We start from the raw sequence: 14,964 nt of genomic DNA on the forward strand, positions 1-14,964 counted from the left end.
ACGACCACGACAACAACCATGACTCCAGCCCACACCACGACAACACTTCCTCCCACCACAACCACCACTCTAGCCTCAACATCAACACTATCTCCCACAACCACCACTGCTGAAACTTCCACCATAACGTCAGATGTCCCGACCACGACCACACCACCTCTTATCACAACCACTACTCCAGCTCCTACCACAATGGCAACTGCCACGACCACAATAGCAGCTCCTATTACAACTACCACCACTTTAGATCCTACCACAATAACTGACACGACCACGACAACAACCATGACTCCAACCCACACCACGACAACACTTCCTCCCACCACAACCACCACTCTAGCCTCAACATCAACACTATCTCCCACAACCACCACTGCTGAAACTTCCACCATAATGTCAGATGTCACAACTACGACCACACCACCTCCTGCCACAACCACTACTCCAGCTCCTACCACAGTGTCAGATGTTCCGACCACAGCGACAAGACCGGCTCCTATTTCAACCACCACCGCTTCAGGTCCTACCATGACAACTGAAATGACCACAACAACCATGACTCCAACACCCACCATGACAACACTATCTCCCACAACCACCACCGCTCCAACTTCCACCATGACATCAGATGTCACAACTACGACCACACCACCTCCTGCCACAACCACTACTCCAGCTCCTACCACAGTGACAACTGCCACGACCACAACACCAGCTTCTATCACAACCACCACCACTTCAGGTGCTACCACAATGACAACTGACACAACCACAACAACAACCATGACTCCAACACCCACAACGACAACACTGTCATCCACAACCTCCAACGCTCCAACTTCCACCATAACGTCAGATGTCCCGACCACACCAGCTCCTGCCACAACCACAACATCAGCTCCTATCACAACCCCCACCACTTCAGGTCCTACCACAATCACAACTGACACGACCACGACAACAACCATGACTCCAACACCCACCACATCAACTTTCATCATAACGTCAGATGTCCCGACTACAACGACAACACCAGCTCCTATCACAACCACCACCACTTCAGCTCCTACCACAATGACAACTGACACGACCACAACGACCATGACTCCAACACCCACCACGACAAGCACCACTCCAACCCAAACCACAACACTATCTCCCACAACCACCAATGCTCCAACTTCCACCATGACATCAGATGTCCCAACCACGACCACACCAGCTCCTACCACAACAACTACTCCAGCTCCTACCACAATGACAACTGATACAACCACAACAACGACCATGACTCCAACACCCACCATGACAAGCACCAGTCCAACCCCAACCACAACAACACTATCTCCCACAACCACCAACACTCCAACTTCTACCATAACGTCAGATGTTCCGACCACAGCGACAACACCATCTCCTATTACAACCACCACCGCTTCAGGTACTACCACGACAACACTATCTCCCACAACCACCACCGCTCCAACTTCCACCATGACATCAGATGTCCCAACCACGACCACACCAGCTCCTACCACAACCACTACTCCAGCTCCTACCACAGTGACAACTGCCACGACCACAACACCAGCTCCTATTACAACCACCACCACTTCAGGTCCTACCACGACAACTGACATGACCACAACAACCATGACTCCAACACCCACCACGACAACTTCCATCATAACGTCAGATGTCCCGACTACAGCGACAACACCAGCTCCTATCACAACCACCACCACTTCAGCTCCTACCACAACGACAACTGCCACAACCACAACACCTGCTCCTACCACAACCACCACCACTTCAGCTCCTACCACAATGACAACTGACACGACCACAACAACGACCATGACTCCAACACCCACCACGACAAGCACCACTCCAACACCAACCACAACAACACTATCTCCCACAACCACCAACACTCCAACTTCTACCATGACATCAGATGTCCCGACCACAACCACAACACCGGCTTCTATCACAAACACCACTCAAGGGCTTACCACGACAACTGCCACGTCTATAACACCAGCTCCCTCCACGACAGTTGTCCCGACCGCATCCACATCAGCTACCACCACTACGACGCCTGTCTTAATCTCGACCACACCAGCAACTACCACTACGGCTATCCTGATAACAACAACAACGGCTGATCCGACAATAACGACCACCACTCCAACAACGACACCAACTACAACCACTACAAGCACCACTCCAACTCCCACCATGACAACACTTCCTCCCACCACAACCACCACTCCAGCCTCAACATCAAGAACAACTGCCCCAACAACGACCACCACAACAGCACCAACAACTATATTAATACCTGTCACGGACACAACCAGAACACCAGCTCCAACCACTTCAGCCCCTCCAACACCAGCCACAACACCCTCTGTGACCTCTGATCATGTTTTCAATGTCAGAGTGGATATGAATGGAGAGAATTATTCAACTGATCTTACTGATCACAACAGCAGTACATTCAAAAGCCTTGCAACACGAGTTCAACAGACGGTGGGTACACAACAAAAGTTCAGTTCTCATTATCAAACCATTGTCTGTTTGACAATATTAAATTGAATGTTTATTTATGGATCATATTGGTTTTTTAATTGTTAAAAATTTATTTTGTCATAATTTTTTTTCTTTACAGTTCAATCTAATATTCAGAGAGAAATTTGGTTTCAAGTTTCTCTATTCGTTCGTGACGGCATTCAGGTAAAAAAAAAGGTTTATTTTGACACAACATTTACACTTCTGTTATTGCTGATCAACTCTTCCAGTTGTATCTTTGCTGTTCTCTCTTTTTGGTTTTTTTTTTACTTCACTCTTACCTCTCCTAACGTAACATATTAGAATCAGAATCAGAATCAGAAATACTTTATTGATCCCAGGGGGAAATTGCTTTCATTCCAGGTGCTCCATGTATACTCAAAAAAGACAGGTTAGAAATATAAATAAGGTAAAGTAGTAAGCGTAAAATAAAAATAAAACCTAATAAATTCTAAACATTAATAAACATTCAAGTCAAATCCTGGCAAGTGAAGACTGAAGTCATATATAATACAACTTCTACCGTGTGCAGTAAAATCTTGTCTAAATAAATCCAATATGGATATGATTACAAGACAGTGTGTTAGATCTGGTCTACCCCAGATTCTCCCAATAAAAGTAAAGCTTATAGCTGAACTTTCCTTTTTGGCTTTTACAATGCAGGTCTGTTAAAGCATCAAAAAACACGGATGGAGTTCAAGCCGATGTAGGAATTGTGTTTAATGACACCATTCCAAAGGAAGAACTTCCCAAGGATGAAGTTGTTCATGAAAGCTTAAAAATTGCTGTCAACAATTCCACCAACAATTTTACTGTCAGCTTTAATCCAGACACAGTAGTAATCAATCCTGGTAAGTAGTTAAAAAGCACATCAATTGAGCTTTAAAAAACTCTTTTGAGAATATATCATTATTTTTTTAATTTGTTTTCTAGCTACTCCAACAGACACATCAACAACTGTCAGTACCATGACTGTTGCATCTGCCACTGCAGCATCTACAACTGCTACACCTTCAACTGCTGCCCCTGCAACTCCTGCACCTACAACTGTGGCCGTCATATTCAAATATGCAACTTTCAGATCTGTCTTGGACACGTTTACGATTGAGCTGCTGAATACATCATCTACAGCTTTTATAAAGCGAGCAGCGATGACAAAGGAACAGGTGAGCTTCAAGTATTCCTACAAAAAATGAAAATGCTTATTCATTGGTAGTTGTGATGCTGCTCCTTCTGTTACATAACACTGTTGAGAAAGTTAAGAAATTGTCTCTTAAAAACAAGGGTTAAAGCTGATTTTGCTTTTTGCTGCAGCTTGAGCCTCACTTGCAAAGGACTTTACCCTCCTTTAAGTCCTGCGATGTGAACTCATTCAGGTAATTTGCCAAGACTTAGAAATCTACAAAACCATGGATAAATAGAGTGAATAATGAATAAAAATGCACATCAGGGTCATTCAGTCACCTGTTTTGGTTACCATTTGCAGAAAAGGATCCATCATCACCACCTTGAAACTTCAGTTTGAGAACACATCTGTTCCTGAGAACAGTGAGATTAGGCGTGTCTTGTTGAATGCAGCTCCAAACGTCATAGGATTTGACATCGAAGGCAGCTCAATCACCATTGATAGCACTCGTAAGTTACACTGAGTGCTACCTGTTTTTCAAAAACGATCAAATATTGGATAATTAATTGGTAACATAATGGTTCTCATTCTCATTTACAGCTTCAAGTGGAATACGCCACAAGAGCAGTCTCATCACTGCATCCTGCCTGGTACTGTTGTCATGGATACTAACAACCCAGCAGTAGCATCTCTGCTGATTTCCATTCAAACTATCAAAAGAACACGGCTGCCATCACTGCTATAATATAAGGACATTACTTACGCTAATAATGTAGGATTCATACTTTTATTAAATTTTTGTTTCAACTGACTAATGATTTAGAATAATTTTCTCAACAAGCAAAACCAATCATTCAAAAGCGTTCTAACATTACAGTCCCCATAATCTACCTTCCATTTCTTCCTTCAAGTTTCACTGTATGAACTAGAATGAAAAGCAACTGCATAGCATATTGTAAAGGGTACAAGTGATTTAAACTAAGGAGTTTTCTTGTATATGGTAGCTCATGTAATCTGCATTGTGTATTACTATTTATTTAATCATGTTTTGGACTATTCTTTCTGATTTTAAATATTGTTCTGTCATACTTTACAATGATCATCACATATTATCATTAAAATTTCCATGATTTCTCGTGAAATTGTTGCATTTTTGGGGGTAGTATTAAGAAAAAGCAGATCAGATTTGAAGTAAGGAAGACAAAGGAGAAAAAAAACAAATCCCTAAAGCAGGCAATAGACTAATGTACACATGTATGATGGAGAGAGAAAGTAGTAAACTCACCACTTCAGTCAGCTGAAGCCTCTATGTGTGAGACGAAGAGTAGATACAGTATGATAAATAACTGTCCAGATGATCAGCATCTCACATAACAAGTGATTTCCATGCACACTAAAAAACTCAAACATATTATCAGTATTTAATTAGCCTATTTTTTAATGGTGCAATATATCACATAGCTCATCAGAAACTAAAATATGTGTAGGTGTTAGCTATTTAGCTTGGTGAACTTAGTTTAATTCACTTTGCTTTCACTTCGTTCTGTTCTTCATTCACACACTATAGATGAAACACCAAACCAAAATCTACATATATATTATAGTCATTCTACACACAGCAGTCAGTATTCACACTTTTACAGTTTTTCTCAATTGTTTCCACACGTTTTCTGAAAGCATGCCTCATATTCTCAGAACTCTACACACAAATCCAAAATAACACACACAATGGGCAAAACCCCTCAATTCTCCTGCAAAATGAAACATTACATTCTAAACAATGTTATTTCTTCTCAAAATGGGTTTTTGTTTTCAAATGACACACACAAACCATTATATGATTAGACATTTATAAGAACTAGCTGAACACTGCTGTGTTCAGTGTAAAACACTATGATGAAGGTTGTGTTTTCCAATGACTTGGTTTTTTGGGTCAGTGTTACACTGACTACAGACAGTACAGACAGTACATACATACATACATAAGTGTGTTGTAAAATATTTGAGAACATTGTTTTTTATACTCAGAAAACACAAATACACTGTAACATTTTATGTTGTTTTTCCCGCAAAAACAATGTACACAGTGTACAATGCTGCATCCGTTCTTCTGTTGCGGCCTGGCCACAGCACCTCATCCACATCACAAGCAATGTTTTGCCTGGCCAAGCAGCGGGGGAAATATCGCATAGCATGGCGAATCCAGCCATGAAAAGCATCAGCTGCCATATCTCCACATAGCTTGGAGAAGGGGAACACGTGTTTGTGGATTTCGGTCATACACTTTCCATCTCCAGGCAGAAAAAAATTCCTCAATAGGATTGAGGAATGGAGAATATGGAGGGAGATAAACAACTAAAAAGCGTGCATGGGCAGTGAACCAGTTAGGAACCAGAGCAGCCCTGTGGAAGCGTTATCCCAAATGACAACATACCTGAGCTGAGCTGCTCTGGGCCATCTGCCTGATCTGGTGGAATGAGTGTGTTGTGTAGGGTGTGCAGAAATGTGATCAGATGGGCGGTGTTGTAGGGGTCAAGGGTAGCTACTGTAATTAAGATTAAGATAAAGATTAAGAAACCTTTATTAGTCCCACAATGGGGAAATTGCATTTTTGCAACGGCATACAGACAGCAAGGGATAAGTTAAGAGAAAGATGTATACATTATAAAATAGACTACCAATAAAAAGATATATACATTATGAACAGTTCACATATTAACAGTTATTGCACAGGTGAGTGGAGGTAGAAGTGGTTTATAAACTGTACATAGTGCAACTAAATAAATAACAGTAAAAATAAAAGCACACTGTGGTGTGTGAGTATTGCTCCTATCAGAAGTGTTTATTATAGTCTATTATAGTCTGACAGCAGCAGGAAGGAAAGACCTTCTGTATCTCTCCTTCACACACCGAGGGTGGAGCAGTCTGCCACTGAAGCTGCTCTGCAGGGCTGACAGGGTGTCCTGCAGGGGGTCTGACTCATTGTCTAGCATGGATATCAGTTTTGCCAGGACCCTCCTGTGGCCCACCTCCTGCACTGAGTCCAGAGAGCAGCCCAGGACAGAGCTGGACTTCCTGATGACTCTGTCCAGCTTCTTCCTCTCCCTCTCAGTGATGCTGCTGTTCCAGCAGACCACACCGTATGTCACGACCTGGTGTTTGTTTATGGTTTTGATTTCCTTGTTTTGGGTTTTTAGTTTAATCTGTGTTTAGTTATAGTTATTTTTCCTGTAGTTCTGGTGTTTTGTTTTCCTGGGTTTGTGTTTAGTTGTCTAGTCTTGTCTTGTGTTTCCAGTTTTACTTTGGTGGTCCTGTCCTCCCTGTGTATTGTCTTGTGTTCTACTTCCTGTGTTTTCCCTCCTTGTTGATTACCAGCCCTGCCCTCATGTGTGTCACCTGTGCCTCGTTGTCTTCCCTGGTCCCTTTGTATATAGTCTGTGTCTTCCCCTTTGTCCTTGCTAGTTCGTCTCGTCTGTGTGGGCTTTGTGTCACTCCATGTCTCGTCCTTGCCATGCCATGCCATGCTTCGCTCCAGGTAGTTTCTTTGTTTATGTTATGTTTTTGAACCCTGCCTTGAACCCTCGCTAAGTTTCCTAGTTTTGCCTAGTTTTGCTTTTCTAGTTTTGCCACGTGTAGTGTGATTTTCAGTTAGTTATTTTGTACTTTACCTTTTGACCACGACAAGTGTGATTTTTAGTTTTGTATTGTTTTGCCCTCCTGGCCTTTAAATAAAAGACTGTTTTTTTGGATTTTATCCGCTCTGCGTCCTGCAACTGTGTCCTCTCCTCACACAAACCCTGACAGTACGAACTAGCCACTATGGACACAGTAGGCGCAGGAGCGGTCACATCGGCTGCCCTTAGCCGCGGCCCAGAGTTTGCTCCTTATGAGCTGGCAATCCTTTGGAGTCAGGTCAACCAGCTAAGGGGCAAGCTGCAAGCCGAGCTCGACCTGGTTGATCACCTGTCGTCACCTCCCACGGACGGGAGGGAGGTGAGGCGGCTGGTGGAGCACAGGATTTCGCTTCTCCAGCAGCTGGGGGAGTTGTGGAACCAAAAACAAAAGATCAGGGCCCTTATGGACTTAGCATTGAATGCTAACCCTTTGCTCTGCTTCCACTACGCTCGGGCATTCAAGGACATGGAGGAGTTCCCGGCGCCTGTGGCCCCCATGCTGCCCCCCTGGTTTCCCCGCCCAGTCTTCGACTCAGCCCCAACTCCTGAGGGCGGGCTCCAGATGTCGTCATCGTTTCCGGGGCCGCCAGAGGGCGGGCTCCAGATGTCGTCATCGCTTCCGGGGCCGCCAGAGGGCGGGCTCCAGATGACGCCATCCCTTCCGGGGCCGCCAGAGGGCGGGCTCCAGATGACGCCATCCCTTCCGGGGCCGCCCAGGGGCGGGCTCCAGACGACGTCGCTCCTCCCGTCTCGGCCAGAGGGCGGGCTCCAGACGGCGTCGCTCCTCCCGTCTCGGCCAGAGGGCGGGCTCCAGACGGCGCCGCCTGCCCCAGAGACCTCCAGTGCCCCCCGCAGAGGACTTCCTGCCAAGACAGGGGTGGCAGAGACACTGGAGGTCACCTGTCTGGATGCTGGGGGTGCTCTGGTTTCCTGTCGGGACCCTGGAGGGCCCCCTGCTCTGGTTTCCTGTCGGGACCCTGGAGGGCCCCCTGCTCTGGTTTCCTGTCGGGACCCTGGAGGGCCCCCTGCTCTGGTTTCCTGTCGGGACCCTGGAGGGCCCCCTGCTCTGGCTTCCTGTCTGGACCCTGGAGGGTCTTCTGCTTCGTCCTCGGCTCTGGCTTCCTGTCTGGACCCTGGAGGGTCTTCTGCCTCGTCTTCGGCTCTGGCTTCCTGTCTGGACCCTGGAGGGTCTTCTGCCTCGTCTTCGGCTCTGGCTTCCTGTCTGGACCCTGGAGGGTCTTCTGCTTCGTCTTCGGCTCTGGCTTCCTGTCTGGACCCTGGAGGGTTTTCTGCTTCGTCTTCGGCGCTGGTGTTCTGCCCGGACCCTGGAGGGTCCGCGCCCTCGTCCTCGCTGGTGTTCTGCCCGGACCCCGGAGGGTCCGCTGCCTTGTCCTCGCTGGTGTACTGCCCGGACCCCGGAGGGTCCGCTGCCTCGTCCTCGCTGGTGTACTGCCCGGACCCCGGAGGGTCCGCTGCCTCGTCCTCGCTGGTGTTCTGCCCGGACCCCGGAGGGTCCGCAGCCTCGTCATCGCTGGTGGTCTTCCGCCCGGACCCCGGAGGGTCCTCAGCTCTGTCCATGCTGGGCTTCCGCCCGGACCCCGGAGGGTCCTCAGCTCTGTCCATGCTGGGCTTCCGCCCGTACTCCGGAGGGTCCTCAGCTCTGTCCATGCTGGGTTTCCGCCCGGACCCCGGAGGGTCCTCAGCTCTGTCCATGCTGGGTTTCCGCCCGGACCCCGGAGGGTCCTCAGCTCTGTCCATGCTGGGTTTCCGCCCGGACCCCGGAGGGTCCTCAGCTCTGTCCATGCTGGGTTTCCGCCCGGACCCCGGAGGGTCCTCAGCTCTGTCCATGCTGGGTTTCCGCCCGGACCCCGGAGGGTCCTCAGCTCTGTCCATGCTGGGCTTCTGCCCGGGCCCCGAGGGGCCCTCACCCCTGTCCATGCTGGGCTTTCGCCCGGACCCTGGAGGGTCCCTGTCCCCTCCATTTCTGACTCTGCCCCCCCAAGCACCCCAGACTTTGTTTTATGGGACCTCTGTCTCTGTTGCCCCTGTTGGCCCATGGCCGGGGCCTTCTTGAACTCTAGACCTTGAGTTTGTTTCTGAAACTTTGAACTTTGGCTCCCTGTCATTTTGTTTGAACCCTTGTTTTGTGTTTTTTAGGAACGTCTGGGAGCCGTTCCTTGAAGGGGGGGTTCTGTCAAGACCTGGTGTTTGTTTATGGTTTTGATTTCCTTGTTTTGGGTTTTTAGTTTAATCTGTGTTTAGTTATAGTTATTTTTCCTGTAGTTCTGGTGTTTTGTTTTCCTGGGTTTGTGTTTAGTTGTCTAGTCTTGTCTTGTGTTTCCAGTTTTACTTTGCAACAAACGCAACACTTTTGTTTTTGCTCCCATGTTTCATGAGATGGACTTGAAGATCTAAACTTCATTCCAGATACACAATATTACCATTCCCCTCAAACATTGTTCACAAATCTGTCTAAATGTTATAGTGAGCACTTCTGCTTTGCTGAGATAATCCATCCCACCTCACAGGTGTGCCACATCAAGATGCTGATCTGACATCATGATTAGTGCACAGGTGTACCTTAAACTGCCCACAATAAAAGGCCACCCTGAAATGTGCATTTTGTTTCTGCTTTATTGGCGGTCTGGGGACTCAGAACCAGTCAGTATCTGGTGTGACCACCATTTGCCTCATGCAGTGCAACACATCTTCTTCGCATAGAGTTTATCAGATTGTCTATTGTGGCCTGTGGAATGTTGGTCCACTCCTCTTCAATGGCTGTGCGAAGTTGCTGGATATTAGTGGGAACTGGTGCACGCTGTCGTATACGCCGGTCAAGCACATCCCAAACATGTTCAATGGGTGACATGTCCGGTGAGTATGCTGGCCATGCAAGAACTGGGACATTTTCAGCTTCCAAGAATTGTGTACAGATCCTTGCAACATGGGGCCGTGCATTATCTTGCTGAAACATGAGGTGATGTTCATGGATGTATGGCACAACAATGGGCCTCAGGATCTCATCACGGTATCTCTGTGCATTCAAAATGCCATCAATAAAATGCACCTATGTTCTTCGTCCATAACAGATGCCTGCCCATACCATGACCCCACCACCACCATGGGCCACTCGATCCACAACATTGACATCAGCAAAGCGCTCACCCACACGACGCCACATACGCTGTCTGCCATCTGCCCTGAACAATGTAAACCGAGATTCATCCGTGAAGAGAACACCTCTCCAACGTGCTAGACGCCATCGAATGTGAGCATTTGCCCACTCAAGTCTGTTACGGCGACGATCTGGAGTCAGGTTAAGACCCCGATGAGGACGACGAGCATGCAGTTGAGCTTCCCTGAGACGGTTTCTGACAGTTTGTGCAGAAATTGTTTGGTTATGCAAACCAATTGTTTCAGCAGCTGTCTGAGTGGCTGGTCTCAGACGATCTCGGAGGTGAACCTGCTGGATGTGGAGGTCCTGGGCTGGTGTGGTTACTCGTGGTCTGCGGTTGTGAGGCCGGTTGGATGTACTGCCATATTCTCTGAAACGCCTTTGGAGACGGCTTATGGTGGAGAAATGAACATTCAATGCACGAGCAACAGATCTGGTTGACAGTCAGCATGCCAATTGCACGCTCCCTCAATGCTTGTGGCATCTGTGGCATTTTGCTGTGAGACAAAACTGCACATTTCAGGGTGGCCTTTTATTGTGGGCAGTTTGAGGTACACCTGTGCACTAATCATGATGTCAGATCAGCATCTTGATGTGGCACACCTGTGAGGTGGGATGGATTATCTCAGCAAAGCAGAAGTGCTCACTATCACACATTTAGACAGATTTGTGAACAATGTTTGAGAGAAATGGTAATATTGTGTATCTGGAATGAAGTTTAGATCTTCAAGTCCATCTCATGAAACATGGGAGCAAAAACAAAAGTGTTGCGTTTATATTTTTGTTGAGTGTAAGTAAGTTTTAGAACCGCAATTTGAGTGTAAATCAGAAATTGTGCTTGTAGTTTAGCAGAATTGGTTCAGGGGGTTGGTAAATGAGTTACATGTTGTGGTCATTGTGTCCCAAGTACCAGAATTTGTGTGTAAACAACTGAGAAAAACTGTAATTGGTTTGAGTGATACACAAATGGCCTTCAATTACAATGAGGTGTCACATCAAGCCAGCAGTTTCTGTCGTGCGACGCCTAATCTCTAATCCTGTGTGATTACTATAAGGAAATGCTGGCAGAGTATCCGATTTCACAAAGGTTTGGCTGAAACATTCCTCAGGGTTTAATCTTCCATAATAACATTCCACCTACCTGTTTAAGTGCACCATCAAACTGCAACCGCCCACAACATCATCATGTGTAACAAGCCAACGTGATTCTGCAGTAAGGGATCGAGCACCCTGCCCTTATGGCCTTGTTAAGATCCAGCTGATAGACCTGTTTAGTAAGAAAAGACTATGAGAATCATAATCATCATATGAGCATCATAATACCATTATTTTTTTAAAGGATTAAAATTGTTTCTATACCAGATGTGTTAACACCAAGACAGGTCTCAGTGTATGTAAGTGAAAGCAAGTGATCGTTCTCCTTCAGCTGGAATATCTTTCAATATGCTAATATGTCATTAAAAGGATAATCAGCAACAATGATTAGATCTCTGCCCAGAGCATCAATCAGATCCATTTTTACTGTTTTAATCATATTAACTTCAACAAAATGACTTGATGCCTAATGCAACATGAGAGAATATTCTATGTTATTTGCTTGTGGCTGTATGATCACCTGTTCTCTGTGATCACTTAATTATCTTTATGCAGCTCTTGGCTTAAGGTACACAGTAAGACACATGGTATGAAAAAGGCACAGGTAAAATATATCATATAAATAGGATAAAAAGTGACCGGTATAAATATATTGCACATATTGCAGCGTATTGATGTCCTAAAGTGCAGTGTACTGTGAGTGTCTGACTGTCTCCAGGGGTTTAGTGTTCAGTCTTTGGGTAGGTGGGTGGGGGGTGGATGTGTGAGGAGATGGGGTAATGGATTTCATAGCTCTGGGAAGAAGCTGTGTATCAGTCTGTTAGTGTGAGTTTTGATGTTTCTGTGGGAAGAGGCACAGACAGTTCATCAGAAGCCAGTCCTTTTGAGCTTCCTTAGGGAAGAAGAGCCTTTGTTGGGCCTTCTTCACTAAGGTGAGACGTGTGCATGGACCAGGTGAGGTCAGATGTGACGTGGATGCCCAGGAACTTGATGTTGTCCACCTCCTCCCCATGACTGAGAGAAGGGGTGTGTTTCATCCTCCTGGATCTCCTAAAGTCCACAATGACCTCCTTGGTCTTGCTGATGTTGTTGTCCGAACACCATCCTGTCAGGTGTTCGGCTCGGGACATCCCTAGTGTCATCTGCAAACTTCACAACCATGTTTGTGGAATGAATAGCAGAACAGTCGTGTGTGAACAGGGTGAAAAGGGACAGGCTGAGCACACACCCCTGAGGTGTGCCTGTGCTGAGGATTAGTGTGGATGATGTGGACTCCCCGGGAGCACAGAGATGTCAGCTTGCCTGGGGTCACAGTATTGAAAGCTGAACTGAACTCCACAACAGGTGTTAGAATGCTCCAGGTAAGTCAGGGTGGTGTACAGTGCCAATGAGAGGTGAACTCATGTCTGTCCAGAGTAGCAGAGATGATATCCTTGATGTGACTTAAGACAATCCTCTCAAAGCACTTCATGACTAGCAGATTTTTTTTGGCACAGGCACAATGATGGAGGACTTGAGTAACACAGGAACTGAAGTGAGCTGCTCCTCCAGCTGTGGAGGATAAACAGTCTCTGCTGCCAGGTGTGCAAAGTGTGCAAAGAAAGTGTTTAAGGTGTTAGGCAACCTCTTGGCTGATCTGTTGGTTGCTGTTCCTCTAGTCTGTTAGAGTTCTGATGTCTCTCCACATTTCCAGTGGGTCGTTGTCAGCAAAGTGCTCCTCATGGAATGCATTAATGCATTAATTCTTCGTATCATAGGCAGGACAAAGAAATGTGGGAACTGAAAGAGCATTTGCAGTGTGCCACTGCGGCTTCTTGATGCGTGCTTTGTCGCTCTGTGTTTCAGCAGAGACTTCGTAATTCCAGATGGCTCTTACAGAATGCTGTTGATCCTGTACTGCAGCGTTGGCATTATGGTTTAAACCCACAAACACTGGTGCCAAGCGTCTGTAACATAAAAGACAAAAGCAGCTGAAAGGGTTTTGGAAGAAGGCGTAAGATTGCCTGAAGGCTCCACTGTCACCACTGCCAAAGCAGCAGAGAAGAAATTGATTGTGATTTGTTTTTGATGATATTGTTTCTAGTTTAAATCTTTTATTTCATATTGGATTAAATGCATGGATAAGTTAAACACACTCTAGACATATTGTAATATGTAGCTTTTATATGTACCATATTGTTTGCTTTAGTTCAACTGCACTGTGTATTCAGGTGTTAAACCCCAGAAGTTTCATTAGATCTCTGTCCCCATTATAAAAATCTGACATGGTCTGCAGCTGTCAGCATGAAGGAAAATATGCATCTCTGAGCCTGTTATTTTGAGATTGTTCTCAGATTTGGAAGTGCAGTGTACATTAGCTTAGGCTCCATGCGGTTTCGTTGGCATGGGTCATATTTGTTTAGAGACACATTTGCGTCAGTGATGAAAACCTGCAATGACTCACATTCATCTTTAAATGAGGGAGCGGCCGCTCATGCAACTTAATCTGTACCATTGTCTCTTAAGTTGTTTTTTGTGTTCAGAAGTATCCTTTTATGAGAGTTGAAAAATACCAACTCAACCTCATCTCTCATGAAGTCACATTGTTTCACTGACAGATGATCTGTGGGAACCACCAGTCACAACAAAGGAATCACATTACAGATCTTTATCTCAGTAACACAGGTTGTTTTTTTGCTGCCACTGACCTGTTATCACCTTGGCTACATTCACACCACTCAACTGAGGTTCTTCGTGTGAGTATGAATCGAATATTCAGTCCTTTATTTTAAATCAGATTAGAGTCACTTCAGGATATAGTCGTGAATTCTGCAATTTCCCCATTGTGGGACTAATAAAGGTTTCTTAATCTTAATTTTAATCTTAATCTTAAGAATCTGATCCCCTATAAATCAGAGCAATGGCTGTGCAACATGAATTTGAACTATCAAAATGAATCTGATCAACATGGGAAAAAACTGAATTAAACAATGTGACTTGTAGTGCGACAGTAGCCTTTGTTTAAAGTAGAACTCTTCTATTAATCAGAAAGAGGATATTCACACACACAGCTGGCTCACACCAGGAAAAGTATCACGTTTCCAAATATTCCCCTTTTGAAATATTAAAAAGGTTTATTAAATTATCATATTGATCATTAGGATATGATCCTAATGGTGTTTGTCATGTGTTGATAACCCAACAGGAGGAAGAAGGTCATGAGCCTGAGCCAACAAAATGACTCAGGTTGAAACTTTATATAAATGTTCAACTTCATTGTGACACTTAATAGCACGCAGTGCCACTAATAGAGCTTTCATTTTAAACAGAGGGTTTAGTTT

At 45.6% G+C, this 14,964-nt stretch overlaps 1 protein-coding gene across 1 annotated transcript; it reads left to right on the top strand.

The window, feature by feature from the left end:
• The first annotated feature begins 393 nt into the window (after window positions 1-393).
• Window positions 394-1,838, top strand: LOC114451212 (mucin-2-like). The gene is made up of 3 exons (XM_028429790.1): window positions 394-1,126; window positions 1,223-1,382; window positions 1,697-1,838. The coding sequence occupies exons 1-3, from the start codon at window positions 394-396 to the stop codon at window positions 1,836-1,838; spliced, it is 1,035 nt and encodes a 344-aa protein (XP_028285591.1).
• The last annotated feature ends 13,126 nt before the right edge of the window (window positions 1,839-14,964 follow it).

The sequence above is a fragment of the Parambassis ranga genome, chromosome 18 (assembly GCF_900634625.1).
Source record: "Parambassis ranga chromosome 18, fParRan2.1, whole genome shotgun sequence".
NCBI lineage: Eukaryota > Metazoa > Chordata > Actinopteri > Ambassidae > Parambassis > Parambassis ranga.